The sequence below is a fragment of the Beta vulgaris genome, chromosome 7 (assembly GCF_026745355.1).
Source record: "Beta vulgaris subsp. vulgaris cultivar EL10 chromosome 7, EL10.2, whole genome shotgun sequence".
NCBI classification, from domain to species: domain Eukaryota; kingdom Viridiplantae; phylum Streptophyta; class Magnoliopsida; order Caryophyllales; family Amaranthaceae; genus Beta; species Beta vulgaris.
The window spans coordinates 4,674,024-4,698,956 of NC_079208.1; the positions used below are offsets into that span (position 1 = coordinate 4,674,024).

The following is a 24,933-nucleotide window of genomic DNA, read 5'->3' on the forward strand; positions in this document are numbered from 1 at the left end:
ACCCCTGACCTTATGTAAGGATTTTCAAAGAATCACCATCTGATCTAACATCTCTTAGTGATCCATGTTTCCACAAAATTACAAATATGTGTTGTAATTAGTTAATGTTATTAAACATATCTCTTACATTCTTAAAAATAAATAAATTTGCATGTTCATTAAAATTAATTATGTATGCATGATGCCATTTGAAGAGCAGTGTTGACAACTACAGTACTACCCTTATATTTACAGTAATACTATAAACAAAATTTGATCATAAGTCTGTATTAAATATGGGCCTAGGCCGCATCCACGTCTAATATATTGAGAAGCGTTCCTTAGAACGTATATATGTCATGCGTCACCATCCCTTATTGAGTAACATTCTATCCACGTCTTTTTCATATAGTAAAAAAAAAAAGCATACGTGAACATTCGAACCCACAACCTCAAGTATGAAAGAAAGAGATACAACCATCACTCCACTATACTATTAACGCTTATTTAATCAAAATTAATGATGATGTATGAAAAGAAAACTTTCGAAATTCATATAATCAATGACATAACTTTTTAAATGAGTATGAGATGACTTATTTAACTACTACTAAATTATAGCACAGAAAAATCCCGAGGCATCGCTCGGGCCTAAACACTAGTTTAAGTATAAACTTTGTCTATGAAGAAGTTTCCTTGAGGATTATCTATTTTGTATGTTCGACTTATGTTAACTTATTTCAAAAACAATAAAATAACAAGTTATCTAATAAGTGTCTGATAAATTTAGATTAGATCCAATAAATTTGAACCATCAAATATTCAAATTGTATGTAAGTGATAAAAAGTGGTTGGATTGCAAGAGGACTATAAAACATGTACCTTCAATGTCTTAGTACTTGGAAAGAGTTCTTATTTTTCTTTGTGTATTTGAAGGTTTTTCTTTTTGTAAAAAAATAATTTCTCAATTAACTTGTATCTATGTGTTGCACTCGTCCTGTTTCTTTAAGGCATGATGACAGAGTACCCATTTCAAAGACCAGATCCCTCTTAGGATTGTTTCTCGTCTCAAAGTTGCTAATATCATACTTCTAAATCAACAAGGGTGGGATATGCACAAGATCAATAATCTGTTTGTTTCTTCCCGTGCTCGAAGCATTAAAGGGCTTCGATCATGGGACTACACTACAAAGTTGGGGTATCAACTTTTACTCTGACCACAGCAAAACGAAATCAGTAGCATGACAACACCAAGAGATGAAAAAAGAATTCGCACTCTTTGAGTTTTGAACATCATACCTAAATGGAAGATCTTCTTATGGAAGCTTTGGCACAACGGCTTAGCAACCACACAAAACCTCTTCAAACGCCAACTTAGTCCAACAAACAATTGTCCTATCTGCCTTGATGGGCCTGAGGATCGCCAACACCTCTTCAGGTTTTGTTCGCTGGCAAGTGAATCATGGGCAACTAAGCCAACTTAGTATTCAGCCCTACGAATCCCCATAGCCTCCTGTTTCTTAGTTGGCTCGTCCATTGGATACTCAAGTACTACACTAAAGATGGCAATAATGGACCGGGATCACCTTTGTTGTTTGGCATGTTATGTGCCATTGGGAAAACCCGCAATCAGCAAGTCTTCCACCAAGTTCGCGCTAACATCCAAGTCCTAACTAACTACATCCACAATAGTACTAGCCAATATATGTCGTTTGAACAAGGCCATCCGAATTATTTTACTCGTCCTCCAGAGAGCCTGCTAGACCTCCTGGGTTTTACATAGCAAAACTTGGTCAACAACTTAATGGAAGCTCTTCGATTATCCTTTTATTGGATGGATCTTGGGACAAAATCACACATAAAGGAGGCACACCTTGGGTTTGTTCTTTTACAACAACGCAACCCAACATTTCTCAAGGAATTTTGTTTTATCCTAACTCGATTGTGGCAACGGAAGCAATGACATGTCTTCGAGCTCCCAGTGGGCGAGGGATATGGGTTTTAGGTCTACCACAACTATACACCGATTCAACGTTACTAGTGCAACTGTTAGTTTCACGACGTTGTTTAGATATCAACTAGCCTTTTGTGCACGCGATGCGTGCGATGATATTTTTAGGCCTAATACTAAGTAGTAAACAAACTGAAAATGCAAGTTAGTATTTAAGTTCACCTCCATTTTGTGAATAAGATTCTTTCATGTTATTTTTATGCTGTTATTCATTTTTGTGATTTTGAATAGTTTTTTGTTTCTCAAGTCTTATATGCACATGTTCTTTTATAATCAGTATGATGTTCTTTACTAAATATCGTCATGTTCTTTTATTGGTTTTATTCATTTGTGTAATTTAATATAGTTTTTGATATGAATTTCAGTAATTTCTCTATGATCCCAAAATTGCAACCGAAAAGTATAAGACTATTTCAGTTTTTTTCTTGTCTAACTTCTAAATTCTGATTTCACAAATTGATATTTAAAAATTTTCATCATTTTAAATGTTCACACTTTGAGTTTCAATTATATTTGAAAATTTTAAAATTTTCATAAACAATCTGATTTTGCATGAAATGGTCATTTTAATTTTTCTTCTTTTCTAAATTTTAACACTTTGAGTTTCGATTATATTTGAAATGAAATTTTTAGTTTTTCATACACAATCTGATTTCGCATAAAATGGTCATTTTTTATTTTTCTCCTTTTCTAAATTTTAACACTTTGAGTTTCAATTATAGGCGAAATGATATTTAAAATTTTTCATACACAATATGATTTCACAACTTAATGTAATTTTTTTTTCTTTTCTGAAAATGGATTTTTGCAAAAGTTGTTCGCAAAAAGGTTTGATATTGTTTTGTTTTTCAAAATTTATTTCTGAACATGGATATTTTGCAAAAGTTTTGGGCAAAAATTTATATTGGAATTTATAAAAAAGAACTAAATTTGTAACTTTTTCATCAGTGTCGTAAATGAAACAAATTTCATACACATCTTGATTTCAGATTTTATATGAAAATGAATCAAATTTAAGTCTAATTATATAAAAGCCCTTTTCAACTAATTTCTATTATCTCCATTTTTTCAACTACATAACAGTCGACTAATGTATGAAATAACTTTGAAGATTAAAAGAATAATTATGTACCTGTTTGAAAGTTCGCAAATCGCTGATGGACGAATGTGATATCACTGCCAAAATCTTATGTTTTTCTCAGAATTGTGTTTATAGGTAATTTTTGTGAGTATGTAATTGTGAATGGTTATTGAGAACAATGATTTATAAGTGAATTTTGTGAATGTTTTTGTATGTATTGACGTCCTAGTATATTAGTTTTAGTTAGTAAGTTAATTTTTAGTTTTTATAAAGTTTCTGATCATTTGAATGATTTGCGTGATTTTTACGGCGTGACTTTCTCAATTCAATGAGTGATTGTAAAGCTTCCTCATATAAGTATTTCTAAGTGGTGGTTGAAATTAATTTCCGATGACTTTGTTTAACCCCATTTTGGTATTGAGTTTCATTTGTAATTTAGAAAGGAAAGGGGGGTAAAATAGTCAGTTCAAAAGAGGACACCGTTGCTCTCCCCTTCTCTTATGTAATAGAGATATTAGCCACACTATTGCTCGCATCCGCTCCATGGCTCGAGCATTTGTGTGGTGTAGGCTGCAGAAGGTGCATAAGCTTTAAGTCCCTCCAGCTCACCACCTGGCACGTTGGTGTAGGTCAAATATGATGTATTATATTTAAATTACGCATTTTCACTTTCAATTGTACGTTTTCTTGATGTGATAAAAAGACTTCTTGTTGTGAATTGTGAGTTGTGATCAACAATGATTTTGCAGATTATTGATTGTCTTAGCTTGAGTCTATACCGAGAGGCTTACATATCTATTTACAAGAGAGAGTGTAGGCATAAAAGTGAGGGAACATGTTTGTTTAGAAGTTGGCCTTCGTTATAATTGCAAATGAAGAGTAAAGAGTAAAAATGAAAGAAGTAGAGTATTATGGAGTGAAACGACTTTATAAAACGCTAAAGTCCCAAAAATAAAGGAAAAATTATTTTAAATAAGTCAATTTTTGCACGGTATTCATTAAAATAAGTCAAACTTTGGATCATTCTTGATTGAATTAAGCTTGTAAGACCATTTTCTTCTATTGAATTTTGGGACCTGTTTAGCAGGTCACATGTGCTACGTGTTAAAATATAATTGATTTGCTTTTTTTTTAAGTTCCTTTTTTTAGGAAAGTTTTTCAAGTTCCTTACTTTTAAATATTGATTATGATTTTTACATTGAAAGAAAAAAAAAACTCACTTTCTTTCTCCGTTATCGTCCTCCTTTCATCTTTCTTTCTCCTCCCCCTCCAGACCGCTAAACCCCACCAGTAGTCGCGCCAACTCTAAACCTAGTAGCGCTCATCAAATCATCTATTTCTCCTTCATTTCCAATCATCATCATCATCTCCCATTCTGCCAAAAGATCTCTTGAGCACGATTCTCCTCAAATTCGATATAATCTCCAGTTGCCAAATTCTTTGATGACCTGCGCGATCTTTGTCAATCGTCGACCCATTCTGCGTTTTTCGGGCCAATATATTACCTCGAACCTTCTCTCTAATGAAAATTATGGTGTTGTGAACAACTGCTATCACTGAAATGGTTGCTAAAATTGGGAGTATTCTGAATAATTATGTTTGGGCTATTTTTGGGGTGTATGTGGTGATTTTGAGTGTGGGTGAGGTTTAGTGGTGGAAGGGTGGTTTTGGGTTGATGAAGCGTGGTGCTTAATTGGCTTTGGTGGTGGCTGAGGGTTTTGGTGGTGATTTTTAGTGGGTGGTTGGGTTATGTTTTGGTGGTATTGATGAATTAAGGTGTTCATGGGTCTTTTTAATTTGATGGTGGGTTTAGGGTTGGTTGTAGCAAGAATGATAGGGAAGTAGCGAGAGAGAAGCATAGGTGGGGGTGGCTGGTGGATGGACTCAACGACACTATGACAGTGTAGGAGACAAGGGGAATGGCGGTAAGATAGGTGTACAGGGATGTGGTGGTCGTGCGTATAAGGTCTGAAGAGAAGAGAGAATGGAGCTAGGGTGAGAGTTCCCGGGGAAGAAAGCGGGGTAGATGGATTGGCTGCTGGACGGTGGTCTAGTGGTATTGTCAGCATCACTCACCAGAGGGATGTGGTGGTAGTTAAAAGGGAGAGCAGGGTGGTCGATATGGTGGTCGTTTGGGGATCGAAACATAGAATGAAATTAGAAAATTCTTAGCTTATTTTGATTGGATAAAATCTGAATTTTGGTTGTGGGTTTAGGGTTGGTTGTGACTTGTGGGTTTAGGGTTCGGTGGTGGAATGGGTGTATGGATGTAGTTATAGGCCAGTGGGTGACTGTTTTAAACTTGGGTGGTGGTGTGGTGGCCTGGTGGGTGAAAAGTAAAAAGAAAAATAGAAGTAAAAGAATAAAAATTATATTAAAATGTAAAAAAAAAACATGTTAGGTTGTTAGTATTTTGAATCACTAGAAAAGAATAGCCCTACAAACCTAACTCAATCAAGAATAATTAAAAGGTAGATATAAAATGGGAATATCGTATTTTCCAAAAACAAATGAAAGAGAAAAGTTATTGTAAAGTTAAAGAAAAATATTAGAAAGTGAAAAGACTTCTAAAACTTTGAATCTTCTTTTTAACTTATTCTGAACTTATTTAGTTTTTATTAGACCTTATCTGAACTTATTTTGTGAGTGTATCAGACCTTATTTTTACTAAACTGGAATGAATGAACTTATCTGAAATTATTAGACTTTATTAGTCATTACCAAACTTTATCTCAACTTAAATTTTCTTATAAGCAGCGAAAATAACTTGAACAGAATAGATTATAGTTGAAAAATGAAACGAGAGAGAAGAATTCTTATAAATGAATAAAGAAAGCATAGGGTTTACTTTTAAGCTTTCCTTTGTTACTTATAAATATTAGAGTCACTTTTAAGCCTGCCACCCCCAAACCTCCCTCCCATGCAACCCCGAACACTCCTTTGCTTTCCCTTGTATCATCATCTGAACCTATAGTTTTTGTTTGTGTTCTTCATGTTAGAACAGACAGTTCGCAATGACAGAAGAGATAGGATTTCAAGACTGTGTCGTGGTAGGAAACCACTGACTTGAAAGCAATTACGGCCCGACAACGGTGGTAATCGATCTTGGCCGGAACGCCCCCCAAGGTTAACACAGTAGCCTAGAATGCCACCACTAGCAGAGTAAGCTTTGGAGAAAAGCACGAAACCCAGGAAAAGAAAGAAGAAGAAGAGAAGAGAAGGAAGAGAGTGTTTGTTTTTGTGTGTCTTAAACTGATCAGAAGACACTGATTTTATAGGAGAAAATCAGAAGACATTAATTAGGCGGATAATGAGGGATTGCCATCAATCTTGTAACGGCCAAAAACGAAAGACATTAATTGGGCAGATAATGAGGGATTGCCATCAATCCCGGAACGGTCAAACCGTTACAAATCTCCAACAACAGTTACAACATCGCCACACACGCGCACGCTCAGTCCCAGGTCCAAAACTTTAGTTAAGTTAAGTTTATTTCCCAAAGCCCAAAGCCCAAGGCCTTGACCCGATCCAGGCGGGCGGCGCACGTGTGATAGCAAGCCCAAACCAAACATGACATCCAACCACAAAAACATCTCAAGTACCAACTCAATAGTAGGAAGGAGGGAGGGAATATATAAACAAGGAGGCATTCCCTCCCACAAACAATGTGGGACAAGCAATAAAAGAAGCCAAGGCTTTTCCAAGCCTTAACTCCAACACTTCATAAACCACAAATTCAATTGAAAAAGAAAAAAGTTCCTCTAAAAAAGACAAATACACCACAATTATATATGATATATATATATAACAGGAATCACGAAGCATTTTAATCAAGATAACAATGCAAATTTAGGTGAGATAAAAAAATTCAAATATCATAGAGAAAATAGAGATTGAAAATACTTCGCACCTAATTTTTAAAAAATACTAAGAAAAAAGATAAAAGAATACGAATTGATCAAATTAAAAAAAGAAAAAGCAAATGAAAATGCAAAAAATCCATGAAGCAGCAAACAAGAGCATTTAATGACGTTACAGTATCAATTCTACAAAAAAATTAAAAAAAAAAAAAACAAAAATCACGAGTTAGGAAGGAAAATCGTACTGAAATTGTGGCGGTATCGTGGAGAAAATAATCGGTGAAGACCCTAAAAATAGGAAGTTTGTCTGGTAAGAAACCCCCTACTTTTAAATTAAAATTAGTCAATGGTAAGCCCAATATTAAAAAGAGATTTAGCTTAATAGTGACTAGGTTAATTTCTTTTGATGACTAGTTTAATCCATTTAGTGACTAGGTCTACTTTTATATCAAAATCAGATCGTCTCTTTTAATAATTTTTGAAAAATAAGTTGAAAGTGAAGGAAAGAGATTATAGTTTCCAAAAATGGAGAAAAATGGTGGCGGTGAGTGGTAGGCAAGAGAGAGGCCAGGGTGGTGGAGTGAGTGGTTGGCATGGGAAGGGGTTTCGGGGATGTGGGTGGGGGGATTTCGGGGGTGTGGGGGGAGGCGAGAGAGGTGATTTCGAGGGGGTAGGGAGGAGGGTTTTGGAGGTAGGGAGGGCTTGACTGCTGGTGGTAAAGGAAGGGAAAGAGAAGGAGGAGGGTGACAGTTTGGCAGAGGAGGGGGTAGGGGAGGAAAGAGAAAGGAGAAAGGAAAAAAACAAATTTAAAACATGTTGGGACCTCTTTTGTAAAACACGAATCAAAGTTGAGACTGCTCAATATCAAATTGAAATTGGGACTGTTGTTGTCAGGGGCGAATAGTTGGAACTGTGTTTTTTAATGTCTCATGATAGTTATGATTCTCCGATAGTTATGATTTGGGTTAAAAGTTTTGCTATTTGGATTCATAGGGAAGGTTCCCTATTAGTTATTTTTTGGGGGTAAAAGTGAATATTTTATGCAAAAAAAATTGAAAAGATTAGCGTGGGATTGATTTCCCAGGGTGCGCGTGTATGTGTCACATTTTGGATCTTATAACATATGTTTGAACCTCGTCTGACAGGTAACTGAGATGTGAAACAGTCTAACTAAAGATATACTCAAAATTATCGAAGTTATTTTAAAAGTCCTTCACTCAAAATTTTAAAATTTTGAGATCCTTAATTCGAACTTTTATTAAAGTTTAGGTACTAGTTTTATTCCAAACTCCCCAATGCATTATACATCTAGTGTATCCAACTATCCAAGTTTTTTTTTTGTTTGTTTACGTTCTTAATTATTGGGATAAGTATCCAACGACTTTTTCGTATTTCATAACAAGACGTGGACCAGGACAATCACACACATGATTTGTATTATTGTGAATTTGTGATGTCTACAATCATTCCCTTAAATGTTAGATTAAGTAATTACAAACTATTTGTCCCCATTCTTCCCACTACCCTTGAGTTACAAAATTAACCAATCAGCTACAACATGTTATGTTGACCCTTTCATTTAACAAAAACAATTTAACCAACTTTTCCATTCGTTATCTATTCATCATGCGTTATTTCAAAAAAAAAAAAAAAAATTAATACTTTTTCCGTTTCTAAATAAGTGCAACATTTACATAGTATTTACTGTTCACAGTTTAAACTTTAATCAGCTTTGGTGAATTGCATTTTAGGAAAAACATAGTCATGTGAGATCTTGTTAGATTCGTCTGAATGTGATTTTTTTTAATATCAACTTTTTATAATTTTTACTTATTGATAATTGAAGATATTAATGGTTAGAATAATGCATTGACAAACGTAAAAACAAGAAATGTTGCACTTATTTAGAAACGAAACAATAAATATGGTGTTATATCAGGACAATGTATGTGTAGAATCAATTTTCTTTGAGGAAATGGTTTTATTTGCAGCAACTTTTTAGGAAGCTTGTATAGGTTTGACCTAATTAAAAGTTTACTAATTAAAAAGGTGTCATTTGATGAAATAGTGTTTATCTTTGGTATAGTGTTTAAAATTATCCACAAAAAATCAGTTTTTTTTTTTTTTTGCAACATAGGTAAACAACTTACTTATGCGGTCAACCACTAATTATTAATTTTTTTTTGGACAATTAAACTTTAACAATCAATAAGTCGTAAAATAACAAACCATTAATACATCAACTTAAACTATCACAACAACTACTTTTAGTGGCGGATTTAGGATTTTTATATAGGGTGGGCCGAACTTATTGATTAATTTCTTTGAAAAAAACCAAAAACAAATGTCCTTAGAATCGAACTCGTGACTTGATGCCTAGGGCATGTTCGGCCACAATAGCTGTGGTGATAGCTTTTAGCTGTGAGAGTAGATGTTAGCTGTGCTGGTAGCTATTAGTGGTTGGTGTGTAGCTGTTAGCTGTCCAGGTAGCGATGTAAAATATTGATGTTCGGTATTGATGTTCGGTAAAAGAAGCTGTGAAAGTAGCTATTTAAGAATAACTAGTTAAAAATTCAAATAAAACTTTAACATATAATTTATACACCACTAAAAGCTACCCAAAAGCTACAAATTGTAGCTTTTGACAAACACTACTAAAACACTATTTGTACCACTAAAAGCTACTTACACCACTACCTTGCCAAACACTCTTATTTTTTCTAATTAGTGTTTTGACATAGTAAAGACACTAAAAGCTACTTAAAAAGCTTGTGCCGAACACGCCCCTAGTATAGGCGCGCTCCAACCACCTGCTCCACCATACCTATTTGCATTACCATCTCAAATAGGTTACTTATAGATATTTTGGATCATGGGGTAGGCTGAGGCCTGGGTAGGCCACCCCCTAGATCCTCCCATGACTATTTTTGCCAACTAATCCTTTAACTAGAGGCTGATAAATTAATAAGTGAAATTAACAAACTTATTGATATCGAACACATAATATATCCTAGTCTTATTGATATTCTTATAACAAAAATATTTTAGAATTATACCCTTTCTCTAATAGTTATCATTCATAGAGGCTTAGATAGTACAAGAATATCTTGGTGTTGATTTCATATAAAGAAAATTAAAACAAGTAACCAACCACAACGAAAAACTTCCAACCTCCTTTAGGTCTCAAAGAGAAGGCAAACGACCCACTACCAACAAACTTTACGTGCAAAATTTATTTTAAAGGCTCTTTTTCATATTCTGAAAAGTAGTTGAATTGATCCTTTCAAACATATTACGTAACATTACATTATTGTTACAAGAAACTTCCCATGATAACACGTCCTATAAAGAATATTCAACGTTAAAAGCCACCAGCAGCCATATTAGAAGCATAATGATTAATTCCCACCACTTAATCACTTATATCATTTCAACCTAAGTTTCAACATAACAAATAAATATCATGCCATTTCAAAATACATAATACATCAACAACACTAAGCATGGCCAAAAAACTCTTGGTGTTGTTCTTGGCTTTTGTTTTGGCCATCAGCTTTTGTGAGAACATCCGAGGCGAGGCGGCGGCGGTGGCGGCGATGGAGGTGGAGAAGTGGCGATTAGTCACAGAAGATATGATCAAGCAGCCTTGTGATGAAATTTATGTGGTAAGAGAAGGAGAATCACTTCATTCTATTAGTGAAAAATGTGGGGATCCTTATATTATTGAAGAGAATCCACATATTAGTGACTCGGATGATGTTTTTCCGGGTCTTATTATCAAGATTACTCCTTTTACAAATAGGTAAAAGAATGTTACTGTAATCCATCTGCTTTATTTCTTTCTTTTTTTTCATTTTCTTTTTCTAATTTTAGTTCTTCTAGTTAATTTTGTTGTAAAAAAATACAAGCAATACTTCAAAGTGTTTAAGTAATGTATATATTACTTGAAATTTCTATGGTTTCACTTTGATTCCTGAATACACTCGATTTTTATTTTATTTTTTAATTCGGAAATTAACTGGCCAAGTAGGCTCAACCTTCATGAGTAACAGGGGGATCCCAATCTATAAGGAAACTTTCAGAAACAGGAAAGTGGGGATTTATACCCACAAGCAAATATCCACCCAAACACCCCAAATTTGAGGTTAATGAGAGTCAAACTTCCGATCATGATACTGGGAGGTGGGAGCTCACTTGATTTTCTTCTATAGACTTTGTGCAAAAATAAATATCCCAATGACAATAAAAATTTAATAATAATATTTTTATAATTATTATTGTTGTGCAGTATTTTTATTAGGGTTCATGGTTGTTTTTCATGTAATTATTGTTGCTATTATTGAGCACCACCTCATAGAACCAAATTAATGATAATACCTTAATTATTGTCATGCAATAGCTTTTATCATTAACATTATTAAGAAATGATGACATGTATGAGTAAATTAATAATTTATAAATTGATATTGTAAGAAAGACAAGGATGTAGTTTCCAGAGGTTTGTTGTTCGACGTATCTTATGGAGTCATGGACAAATTAGAGGTGGCGGCAACAACTACAAGTGGGTCGGACCCGGGTGGGTATAAAGCATGGCAAATACTCATATAAAACAAGGACTTTCGATAGCAATGTTAGCCACTTAGCCTTATATGAATATGACAATATTACATTAATTGTAATATTACCTCATTATTTGATAACGTGTTCTCTACTCATCACATACGTAAATAGGTTCTTAACTTATCTATCTCTTCTTTGACTTAAAAATTGTGTGCTCCTAGTCCTACCATATGTTGCAGTGTACAATGTACATGAAATGGAAAAAGTGTATCTTAAAAATAATAGATTAGTTGACTTAGATCAAAATGGGTTATATATAGGGTTGGTGGGTTAGAAGCTTTACCCACAACCCACCACTAGATGAACCCATTCAAATCAAATATTCGAAACTCAAGATCGGATGTGAAATAACAGGGTATTCTGATCTGATTACGAGATAGGTAGAATTTGGATGGCACATCGTGCGCTAGCGAACAACAAAGCCAAGAGTCTCACTTACCCTCCTTGTTTAATCATGGTTAGGATGATTTTCTTTTGTTGACTTTTATTATATTGGATTCACGTATCTTTTTTCAAGTATGTTGTAAACATGAGTATGATTGTATGAACATCCTTAATTCTTGGAACTTCTTGGTGTAATTTCTTTACTCACGTATGAAATTTTTATCGCCAAAATAACTATTTTAAGGAAAAAAATTATACGTCAAAAATTGTCAAAGAATGTGTATATCTATCTTAAAACTATGTTTTTGACATCCATAATTTTCTTTGTACATTCAAAACTAAAGTTTGTACATTCAATACATCCAAAAATTTATGTTTGCACATCCATAATTTCTTTTATACATCCAAAACTAGTTTTGTACATCCAATGCATCCAAAAACAATACACATCCATATTATATTTTGTATCTTACAAATCTAAAAGCTATTTTTGCGCATTTAAAATCTATTTTGTACCTCCATCATTATTTCTTTGGTACATCCAAAAAATATATTTGCATATCGAGCTAGTTGGTCTCGAGCTAACAGGTGTATCGGGTCGAGTTCGAGTCGAGCTATTTCTTATCGAACTTGAAATTCTCTCGCTCAACTCCAAGCAAATATATTTGACCAGTTCCCTCAAAAAATTCACAATAAAGTATCCTTAGAAATATATGTAACCCAATTGTGGTAACTATGGTACACATTAGCTGGGACAGCAAAGTCTAACCAGTCCTTTGTACACCAACGAACCATCAACCATGTACTATCTAGTCTTTTTCTATAACTATCGAGTATCGGCTATGATGAGATTACTGTGAATTGTTTACTTCCAAGTTCCAATAACTATGGTAGTCGAATTGGCGCGTTGGTGCCCTTTCTCTCTCTATGCTACTTATTATATTTTTTTTTCTTTTTTTCTTGCTTGTGTTTTGTGGGAGTGAAAAACTGGAAAGAAATTTGGGTGTGTAATTTTTATGTAATTTTTTTAATAAGGGTACAACCACACAAGGAACAAGGATTAGGGAGTTTTTCACTCAAGGAAATGCCCGAATTACAACTTCTCATAGAGAATAATTAGAAATGTCCATAGTCAAAATTGTATATTGGAGGGTCGTGCTCGTGCCAACTACGAGCCACATTACCCTCCTGCGGGCCTAAACATATGCAAATTCAGCCGTGGTGAAATTTATTGGTAATAAAATATTTTTGCGTTATCAATTTGTAATTTGAAATAATTTACAATATCTTTTCAGCTTTCACTTACAAAAGTGTTACTTTTTGCCATACTTTTGCAGTACCTAGTCACACAACTTATAGAAATGGTGATCCATTTACGTGCCTAACATGCCAAGCCCATGGAGCAACTAACGAGACAAAAGGTGAGCCGCATGCGGACTCATGCCAAAAAATCATGTTTTATGTTGCACACGTCTATAACCTGCTCAGCGTTCCTCATGACGGGCTAGATTCCTCGTGGGATCTTGTCGTGCTATGCCATATTTTTGTTTAGTTTTGACACTTTGACTTGATTTTTTTTTGGAAGGGGGGGGGAGTAATAGAGTTATATTACTCAAGCGACAAAGCATCCATCATAACATAAGGAGCAACATCTAGGGGACAATGATTCACCCAAGTTTGTTGGACTCCAAAAGGGACAATCCTATCAAGATGGTGAGCTACAAAGTTACCATCTCACTTCACTTCACATGAGAAAAACTTATCAAAGCAAAACTAGAACAAAAAATTCAATTACATCACCTAAAATTGCATCCAAATCCGAAAAGAATATAGCAGACGATGACAAATGAGATATAATGACTTATGAGTCGGAATCTATAATTATTTCCTCCAAGCCATGATTTTTTACCCAACGGATAGCCATGAGAATTGCCTTGCACTCCGCCGCGTCGGGAGGTCACCAAGCTCTCACGCGTCTGACTCCCAAGAACAAAATTCGCCCAGTATGGTCGCGAGCAACCGCTCTCAGGCCTGCCCATCCCTCCTCGCATAGTGACGAATCAGGGTTCACCTAACAATGCTTGCAGGGGGAGCTATCCATTGATTTGGGCTGCACTTGACAACAACTTTGTTGCCTAGGTAGATTTGCTTAGAGTACAAGTCATGATCTTCGGATTGTCTGCTTACTCTTTGCGCCACAACTTCAAGTGGAGAGCTCTTGCCTTCGAACACATAGTTATTACGCTTGACCACATATTCCAGGCCAACCAACGTCCCCTTTGCACCATCTTTTGATCCAAGTCCATCCACCTCAGAATTGTCTCGCACATACTATCATCATGAACAACATTCATCATGTATGCGCAGCCAAAATCATCCCCACAAACTTTGTATCCTACCACAAGTGAATAACGCATGAGCGAGAGTTTCTTCTTCATTCGAGCACCAAGGGCACACCCCATTGCCAATGATATGACGCGCCTTCAGCACATCACGCATGGAGAGAGAACAAGTGCACATCCTCCACAAAAATTGTCGAACCTTTGGTGAAACATCGAGCTTCCAAAGTTCAACCATGCTCGATGAAAGTCATCTATATTACCTCCTTTGCTTATCATGTATGCCGTTTCAACTGTATATGAACCATCTTTGGAGTAGGCCCATACAAGAACATCACACCCCACACGTAAGCTTAGAGGAATGGCTAAAATGCAATTCATATCCCGTTCATTGAAATTTCGCTCTATAAACTCTGATCTCCACTCCATTGTTTCAAAATTCACGAGGTCTCTCACCATCTCCACCCCATCAATCCTCTCACTCTCAATGAACTTCCCCTTCTCATCTCCAACCCACGACTCACTCCAAATATTAATATTGCACCCTTTTCCACTCTCCAAATTAACCCTTCTGAAACTAGACTTTTGGCACTCCAAATACTTCTCCAGAAAAAGCAATTAGAATACCCCAATCGAGATTCAAGAATGCTTACATGGGGATAATATTTTGCTTGCATTACTCGGCTAAGAAGTGGGTTCTTGTGATGTATTAGGCGCCAAACTTCCCTAACCAATGAATCATTGAAAACCGCAAGGTCCTTAAAACCCATTCCCCCCATACACTTGAGCTTACACATCTTCTCCAAGCCAACCCATTTCATTTTCCTCTCCTCTCCTTTCTTCCCCACAAAACCGAGCCATAGCCGAATGGAACTCTTGAATGATCGCAACAGGTAACTTATAAACACCCATGAGATACGTAGGAAGAGCTTGTATAACAGCTTTAATTAACACCTCTTTTCCTGCTCTCGACAAAAGTTTCTCCTTCCAATCTCTTAACTTCTTCCACATTCTATCCATAAGGCTCCGAAATATCATTTTCTTCGATTTACCACAAATAGTAGGGATACCAAGATACTTGTCATGTTTATGAACCTGTCGCATATGGATAAGATCAATCAAATCTGCTTTCTCCTCCCTGCTAACTTTGTTACTAATAGATACTTCCGAATTTTCATAGTTAATTTTATGCCCAGATGCCAATTTGTATTTGTTGAGAATACAACTACTGTAGGCATTCTTGTCGAGTAACTCTAGTGACGAGAAGACTAACATCTGCAAAAAGAAGATGAGATATCTCTGGTCCATTCCAACTTGCTTTTTTCCCATGAATTTCACCCCTGTCAACTCTATGCTGTAACATATGAGAAAAAGCATCAGCTACCGCCTACCTGTATAAATAGGAAGGGAGAAAGAGGATCACTCTGCCTAAACCCCCTCGAGGGGCTCACCATTCCACATACTCTTCCATTAATAACGAAAAAATAAGTGACAATATTAACACATTTCATTACAAAATTTACCCATCTGCCATCAAAACCCATAGTATTGATTATTCCCAATTCAATAGTCAAACTTTGGAAATTTGGACTGTAAAAAAGTTTCTCATATGATAATATTTAGTATTTGTATTAGTGAAATAAAATCTGGTAGCATCTCATATGTATTAGTGAGAAACTTTTTACAGTCCAAGTTTTCCAAGGTTTGACTATTAAAATCAAACCAGGTGAAATAAAAAGGATATAAGGCCTAATATATAAGAAATATAATCAATACAAATATATTAAAAAGCGTGCGTGATAATGTATACATGCCACGTGGCACCTCTGTTACTCCACTAGAATTGTCCAATGTGTACATAAGCCACGTCAATTAACAAAAGTAAAATAACTTGCAACAAGATTTGTACATGTGACCTTTCGCTATTATACATGACACAATTACCATCTCAACCAATTTTTAATCATGCTTTAAGTGTCCACATTATAATATTTGTACCTTTTAAGTGTTGAGTTTTCCTTAATATATATTTTAGTGGGAATGTAGCAAAATGCATATCAAGTCGGAAACACAATACCAACCCGAGTCAACACCCGGGCCCAAATAGTAATTATACTATAAATGGAAGTTTAGCATTATTAGCATAATAATGTATTTCTATTGTTCACTTGCATTACAACATTTATTGGGTTATCATTGAAAATCAAATTCCAATCCTATTATAAATACTTTTTCATTTATAGGAAGATCTCATTGATACCTTAGTGTGTTTGGTTTCTATAAGCTGTGTCCAAACATAAATCTGATTTTCATTGGTAATCCTGTGATATTATTCCTAATTTCTCCTGAATTAAATGAGTTATTTAGTTAAAACAGTTAAAATGATTATTGACTTACTAAAACAAAAGATTATTTTTTATATTTCTTAAAATTCCCAATACCGTCTCATGAGTCTCACCCAAAAACCCCAGCATCCCCTCCTTCAGCCTCCTTCTGGCCTACCTCCCTTAATGCATCACCAATGGCTTGGTTGGTCTTGGTTGGTCTTGGAGCTTTTTTCTTTCTCTCTCCTTCCCTCCTTCTTACACCTCACATCCCACTAAAACTCCAACCAACTCATCTTTTTTTTGTCACAATGGCTTGGTTGGTCTTACTTGGTTTTTCTATTTCTCTTTCTTACTTTTACCAAACCCCACCCTATACTCTCTCTCTATACTTTTACCAAACCCCACCATATTCAATGTTTAACTTTTTAAATATGAAATAAATGATTTAAATTAATAAAAGCTTATTAGACTACGTTAAATTAATTACGAGCTAATTAGCTTATGTTAAATTAATTACGATAAATTAAATTTCGTTACAAGCTAATTAGCTAATTAGCTTACGTTAAATTAAATTAGCATTAACTTGAGATTATAGTAAATATGTGTTAATTAGCTTACTTTAAATTAAATTACGTTAACTTGACATTATAAATTAAAAAAAAAACGAACACATTACATAAGATAGATAATTAAAAAAACACAAATACATGAAATTTTGGGAGTAATTAGGATTATTTGAATCCATAATATTGACTTACTCTAAGTAATATTAGGTAGAGAGCTAATTAGATAAAAAATATATTAGGAAGAGGTATGGTAAAATATATGAAATTTGGGCTCAATTTATAGATAAAAATATTTTAAAGTCGTTATTGTAATTTTTTTTTTTTAATTTTAACGTCATTTTTTTTTTACCGTTACAATATTTGTAATGTTACAAATTAGTGTTTTATGGGCTAAGCAAAAAAGGCTGGCAGAATACAACACTCGGCAGCAACAGATTTGCTGCTCAGTGGCATCTGACGCGCGTCAGAGCCACTGACAGCTCATCTGTTGCTTTGGCCCACACGCAAGATGAAACGCTACACCTATCCTGCTTTCTTCCGCCTTTTTCACCCAAAACCCAGCGTTTAACCCATTTTTTCGCCAGTTTTTTCCGCCACGTGGCTGCTCTTTATTAGGTGTGTGCACGCCATCCGAGGGGCTGTTGGTATGGAATTCTAGACCAACCAACTCCAAGGACCAAGTGTCCCAATGGTTAGACCAATTAAAACTAGTTTTACTTTTTGTTAGACCAAGTAAAACTACCCCATTGTTAGGACCCTAGTCCCCTTTCTCGTGTCCTTCTTTAGCCTCATGCCCTCATCACTCGTAGTGCTATCTATCTCCTCACGTTGTACGTAGAGGTGGCAAACATGTCATATGGTTCGGGTCATAATCGGGTTAACTTTGTTTCTGTTCGGGTCGCGTTCGTCTCATGTCCGTGAGATTTCGAGTCATATCGGATCGGGTTAGACCGGGTCGAGCCAATCTCGCAAATGAATAAAACACATATAAGACTAATGACAGTAAGTTAAATAATTAGTGGAGGGTGGCTAAATCATATATAGTATTTCATGATAATTTTTCCTTAAATTTGTTTTAAAAGTAACTAATTTGACAACTTTTCGGGTCGGGTTCGGATCATCATTATTGGGTCAATTTCGGTTCGGGTCACTTCCGGGTTCGGATCATATTCGGGTGTATTTTACGATCGGGTTGTTTGGAGTCATTATTTTCTGGCGAAAAACGGGTCTCGTGTTGGTTGTTTCGGGTCGGGTCAACGGGTAGGGTCTATTTTGTCGGCTATAGTCGCACGTCGCTGCTTCCTTTATCTATTACTAGTCTTAATAATAAAAAATCAACAAAGGCATAAAAGTATAGCCGGCAAAATAGACCTGTATTCGTGACCCAACCCGAGATCCGTTTTCCACTCGAATAGAACCGAACTAGAAATAAATCGGCCCGATTCAAACCCGACCCGAAAGTAATATAGACCCGAATGTGAATCTATCTGACGCGGAAGTGACCCGGCCCGTAATTGACCCGATAAAATTATTACGAAATACCATATATGATTTAGCTAATGTTCATTAATTATTTAACTTACTCTCATTAGTCTTATATGTGTTCTATTTACTTGCGAAATTGAAAAACTTGATTAACCCGACCCGAGATGACCCAAAGTATCATGGACATGTATTCGACCCGACCCGAACGTAACCCGAACACAAAATTGACCCGATTATGGCCCTACCAGTTTGCCACCTTTACGTAAAAGAGTAGAAAATCTTTTTTAAATGAATGAAAATGCACTTTGCAATTTATGTTTAGTATATAGTTAGCTTCTACTCCCTCCGTTTCATTTTAATCTACACACTTACACTTTTCACGCATGTCAATGCAAACCTTTGAGGACATATATCTTTAGTTTTGCATTTGTAAAAATTATAAAAAGTACATATTAATAAAATACATGTTATGATGAATCTAACAAGATCGCACATGATTAAATTTCATCCATGTATAAATCACAAATGATGGTCAAAGTGAAATTTGTGAATAGTGTAAAATATCGAAGTGTAACAATTAAAATGAAACGGAGGGAGTACTAGTTAATAACCAAGCAATGCTCTAGCTTTTTCTTAATTAACATATATGAATAAGTAATAAGATCTTTTTAACTTGTAAGTCATAAAAGAAAATCAAACTTACAGAAGTTGTTTATAACTTGTAAAGATATATGCATATAAAATTTAGAGTTTTTTCAAATTGTTAATATAAAATTGTTATTTAATAAAGATAAAAGAAGAGTTCAAATCAAAGTGCTCTTATAAACTAAAGTACTAGTTCTACATATGAAACTAGTTTTTTGTCCCGATCATGCCCTAGGTTATTAACATTTTTATTTTTTAAAAAAATATCATCTAATGGTGTATAGCTTATTGGTTAGAACTTTAGTATCTTAAATTGAGGTCACGTGGTCGATCTTATACGGACCATATTTCTAAATTTTTAATATATCTTAATGGCGTGGAATGAACAATTAACGGGAGAGTGCCGCATAACGCATAGAATTGCTTAAAAACACTTTTAAATATATTAGTATAGATGTTTTCAATTCAATACTTTGCTATATATTATTTATTAATAATAAACATAAATTCATCAGTATATAATTTAACCTTATGAAATTGCCAATATCTAAATGAAAAAGAGATTTGCAAGATAGCGACTTAGTAGACATATTATGCCAGTGAAAGTGGAAACTACCTACTGAGTACTACACTAGGCCCACAACATATTTATAAATGAACTAGACCCTAGGGAAACCACTGGACTAAGCTTCAATTCACGATTAGTAAGGCACATGCTTCATTATATCCTAAAGCTTTCTAATTTTTGGGCTCTTTTTAAGTTTGGGTAGTGGGCGGTTGTCCTTTTCGCGCGCCATCCCTCATAGATAAGCTTGAGTCTTATATGCACGCAATGTGTGCAAAAGTAAAGTGGAAAACAATATTATATTATTAAATCTCATAACCTAAAATAATAGATAAGAAACATTGTTCATAGAGATTTGACAAATTTTCCGTTTAGCAAACATTATATATATAGATGAGTTTGTCTTGTAAGAGACCGCCTACTTTAAAATTAAAATTAGATAATGGTAAGACCAATATTAAAAAGAGAATTAGCCCAATAGTAACTAGGTTAATTTCTTTCAAGGACTAGTTTAATCCATATAGTGACTAGGTTTACTTTTATATTAAAATTAGACCGCTTTTTTTAATAATTTTTGTATGTAATAACGTGCATATGGAGTGAAATTCATTGCTTATATATGTTTGTATCATTTGTTAAAGTTATTATAATTATATTATTATGTGAGTGAAAGTATATTAGTCTTTTGACGTGGACACCAAACTTTTCAACAGTTCGTCTTATATAATGGTGTATAAAGGGTTTGTAAATTGTGTGTTGCACACATTGCACACTAGTGAAAGAGCATTTATGCCCTTTGAATCTAATCTTAAAATAACAAAGTAAAAGTAAATCATAATTTGGGCAAATCTCTTAAAATCCGTTATAAACTAGCAAGATTAGAGTCTATACAATTTCTGTTAGAACAGAATCTCTGTTTAAAACTTTTAACTTCCTATAAATAAAACCCATTTCCCCAAAATCAGCTATACCATACCATTTGTACTGTAAATTTCTTCTGTAATCCATCTTTTTTAATCTTCTTGCATCAATCAAAATATTCTAAAACACACCAAAAAAACAAAAAGAGAGATAGAATTTCACCAAAAGAGAGAAAAAAAAAACAACAAAACAAACACAAAGATGGAGAAAATGGAGATTGTTCTGACTCCACAATTGGCACCAAAAGTTCATGGAGGAACAGGAGGTACGTACTATGCATGGTGTGACTCTGAACTTCCCATGCTACGTCAAGGTAACATTGGTGCCTCGAAACTCGCGCTTCAAAAAAATGGCTTCTCTCTTCCTGCTTATTCTGATTCCTCCAAAGTTGCCTATGTTCTTCAGGGTATGTCTTCTTTTTGTTCCGGTTTTTCGAGATTAACTTTGATGGGTTTCTTTCTAATTTATGTAATAATTACCCATAAGTATTTGTTGATGATGATATATATACTAATAACTAATAGGTGTGTTCTATAAATTTTTTCAAGATTAAGTTTGATAGGTTTCTTTCTGATCGACTGTTTGTGTTTCTTTCTTCTTTCTTGATTATGTTGAAGATGGATGAATTTGGTTGTTTCATTCATGATTATTTCATCAGATGAGTAATATTATATTGCCTGGAATTCATGTTTTTTCTGGTAATGTTTCAAAATCATGTTCACTATATTCTAAATCATGTCATTTTGAAAGCTGCTATAATTTTAACAGAATACCCACATAATGTTGGCATTGATTTCATCTGGAAAATAATTATTATTGATTTGGATCAAGATTATGTTGTGTTGCCAAGAAATATTAAGCTATGTATTGACTATTGAGTTGCTCTAGATTGAATTCAGACAAACTTATTTGGAATAGTATATTATGATGTACGAACCAGAGTATCTGAATGAGCAATGAGCGAAAAATTAGCATTAATGTAGTTACACCCACTTCTTTATGAAGTTTCATGTCTAACAATGCCTGGATGAATAAGATAAGGTCTATATTACGTATCAATTATGTATATCAATTGTAAAGTTGATCAATTGTTAATTGATTACCATCGATTACAAAGATAGATTGTTGCATCTTGCTTAGACAACTTAGGGTGCGTTCTCTTTAACTTATTGGCCCTGAACTTATTGGACCTTAATAACTCATTGGATGCTGTAATGTTTGCACTCTGACTCTCTCTGTTATTATCATATATCAGGCAGTGGTAGTTGTGGGATTGTCCTTCCAGAAAAGGAAGAGAAAGTAATACCAATCAAGAAAGGCGATGCAATAGCCCTCCCTTTCGGTGTAGTAAACTGGTGGTACAACAAAGAAGACACAGAACTAGTCATTCTCTTCCTAGGTGACACCTCGAAAGCCCACACAGCTGGTCGCTTCACAGACTTTTTCTTAACAGGATCAAATGGCATCTTCACTGGTTTCAGTACAGAATTTGTAAGCCGAGCATGGGATTTAGATGAAAAAACAGTGAATGCTCTTGTAGGGAATCAACCTGGGAGTGGAATAGTCCAGGTTGATGCATCAGCCAAAATGCCTGAACCCAAGAATGAGAACAGGAAGGGCATGGTATTGAACTGTGAGGAAGCTCCTTTAGATGTGGATATCAAGAATGGTGGGAGAGTAGTAGTTTTGAACACCAAGAACTTGCCCTTGGTTGGCGAGGTTGGCCTTGGGGCTGACCTTGTGAGGCTCGATGGCAGTGCAATGTGCTCTCCTGGATTTTCGTGTGACTCTGCACTGCAGGTCACATACATTGTTCGAGGGAGTGGCCGTGTTCAAGTTGTGGGCATCGATGGAAGAAGGATGTTGGAAACTACAGTGAAGGCAGGACAACTGTTTATTGTTCCAAGGTTCTGTGTTGTCTCCAAGATTGCTGATCCTTCTGGGATGGAGTGGTTCTCTATCATCACTACACCTAAGTAAGTCTCCTATCTCATACTTTGCTGAAGAATTTGTAACACATGATTCTAAAGACATGATGGAATTCACAAGGTTGCTTGAATGAAAACTAAATCACTTCTTCTTACAATTAGTTTAAGGTTAAATTTTTTCTATATGACTCAGTAATGAATGATTTGTGATGATTTTGCAGCCCAATATTCACCCATTTAGCAGGAAAGACTTCAGCATGGAAGGCTCTATCCCCTGAAGTCCTGCAGGCAGCTTTCAATGTGAGCGCGGACATAGAGAATAAATTCCGATCAAAGAGGACTTCGGATGCCATCTTTTTCCCACCTTCTAACTGAGAGGATAAATCTTTCCCTTACATAACTTCAAGTTGTCTCATAACCAGTATATGACCTCAAATTTTGTCACTTCTAGCATTATCTTCTTGTATTAGCTAGTGTATCTCCATACATTCTTCACCTTTGTTTGTGCTATTGAAACACAATTACTGCTAGGTTTTCTAGTAGACGTCGGCTTTTGTTGCTATAGAGTGAGGGTACTGGAAATAAATACTAGCTTTCAAACTCGTGCTCATCTTATACACAGCTTTTGTGATAATACATCTTTCTATAATAATGTTGCACTTTCTTTTTTCTACGGGCTGTAGCTCTATTTTCATGTCTTTCTGTTTCGTTCCGAAACAATAATGAAGAGTAGAAAGGATTCAGAGGAGATGAACAGTGGAAGAGAATCATTAAACTTTGCTGAAAAAGTGCTAGAACACAATTTCTTTTCCCAGCTTTTGCACATAGAACACCCTGAGGCTTGAATTGTGTTTGGTATATAACACAAATTTTTCCAATACATTGATTAATTCTTAGGGATACAAGATATTATAGCCAAAAAGATTCAGAACAACTGAAAAAATTCATTGCACATTGCAGTAAATGACGCTTCAAGCGGGAGAAATTACATACATTTCCTAAAACAATATGGCCAACAAATTTCCATGTGTAGTAGTTATGGGGCCATGTAGGAGCTCCAATAGCAGAAAATCCCTCACATTGCGAAACTCGATCCTAAAGACAACAGCAACAAGCATAGTTCCAGCACGAGCCCAACCCCGTTGCTTACCAATTACCATTGATAGATTTTATGGTACCAATTGGAAAAGTTTTAGAATACCAATATCCAATCATCCATGTACAAGGACTCGATGTTAAGGAGTTTAGGACATCATTTCTTTATATAGTTCTCCTTCCATTTCTTGTTCAAACATTCCCTTCTTTATTTTAAATGTACATATTGAACTATGCCTTGAATTATTTAGCTCTGGGATTAACCAATAAGCACATGGGTCTCGCTGCCTGGTTAGCGAGTCGGGGTCTAGGAATGAAACACCATGGTGGAGGCATGGGAGGCACGTGAACCACGTTAAATTCTTGTATTGATTGTTCTTCAATTCTTTATTAATTTATTGAATTCGTTACAAGTTACAACAGTACATGTTGTTGGGTTAAAGATGTAGTACTATGTATAGTTGGGCTATATACCTATATCTTATATTCTTTATATTAGCTTGGGCTTATTGTCTTAAGGCCTGTCCTTTTGTTAGGTTGTATACAACCAGAATGTTCCACTTATAATGTAACAATGAAACAAACTTTGTTTGTTCATTATAGATTACCCTTATCAGCGAAATAATAAGGGGTGAAGTCAGATTTGATTAAGAAGGAGGCCCAAGCTCAATAAAAATTTCTAACATCAATAAAAATAACTATAAAACTTAAGTATAAAAAATAACCAAATTAAGAGAAAAGTCAGTTAACTTCACATTGCATATTAAGTTTGCACGTTCCTAACAAAAAGAGGATAGAACAAATCTTCACAACCCTTTTCACAAATTTTATGAGAGGAATTTGGATCTTTACCCACTTGATTTAAGAAAAGACATCTCTTCCCACCTTTAACTTTTTTACAATTCCAAAATTCATCAATTGTGAAGGCCCTCTGTCCTGAATGGCCATTCAGCTTATTAAAAAGAAAACAGGTAAGACAAAACGCTGCATCAAAGTCAAGTGAGTACTCTAACAAAAATCGATATAAGTCAAACCATGAAGATATTCGAAAACAGTTTTGGGAAAAAGAATTTTCGAAATAATAAAGGAGTATGAGATAAAAAGAAAATTCATTGGTTATCAAAGAT

The 24,933-nt window shown here is 35.0% G+C and overlaps 2 protein-coding genes across 2 annotated transcripts; one reads left to right on the forward strand and one right to left on the reverse strand.

Annotated features, from left to right (window-relative positions):
* Window positions 1-15,063: 15,063 nt before the first annotated feature.
* LOC104898455 (uncharacterized) lies at window positions 15,064-15,745 on the reverse strand. The gene is made up of 2 exons (XM_010685540.2): window positions 15,726-15,745; window positions 15,064-15,628 (listed from the first exon to the last, which is right to left on the reverse strand). Exons 1-2 carry the CDS (start codon window positions 15,743-15,745, stop codon window positions 15,064-15,066), a joined length of 585 nt encoding a protein of 194 aa, XP_010683842.2.
* A 2,369-nt stretch (window positions 15,746-18,114) lies between these two features.
* Window positions 18,115-23,347, forward strand: LOC104898390 (glutelin type-D 1). The gene is made up of 3 exons (XM_010685467.4): window positions 18,115-21,189; window positions 22,039-22,759; window positions 22,933-23,347. The coding sequence occupies exons 1-3, from the start codon at window positions 20,985-20,987 to the stop codon at window positions 23,084-23,086; spliced, it is 1,080 nt and encodes a 359-aa protein (XP_010683769.1). The 5' UTR covers window positions 18,115-20,984; the 3' UTR covers window positions 23,087-23,347.
* The last annotated feature ends 1,586 nt before the right edge of the window (window positions 23,348-24,933 follow it).

Bases quoted from the DNA above. Each gene is read 5' to 3' on its own strand.
- LOC104898455 (XM_010685540.2), bottom strand. From the start codon at position 15,745: ATGGAAGAGTATGTGGAATG. The intron at 15,629-15,725 runs GTGAGCCCCTCG...CATATGTTACAG, and splicing joins ATGGAAGAGTATGTGGAATG to CATAGAGTTGACAGGGGTGA.
- LOC104898390 (XM_010685467.4), top strand. From the start codon at position 20,985: ATGGAGAAAATGGAGATTGTTCTGACTCCACAATTGGCACCAAAAGTT. The intron at 21,190-22,038 runs GTATGTCTTCTT...ATCATATATCAG, and splicing joins AGTTGCCTATGTTCTTCAGG to GCAGTGGTAGTTGTGGGATT. The intron at 22,760-22,932 runs GTAAGTCTCCTA...ATGATTTTGCAG, and splicing joins TCTATCATCACTACACCTAA to CCCAATATTCACCCATTTAG.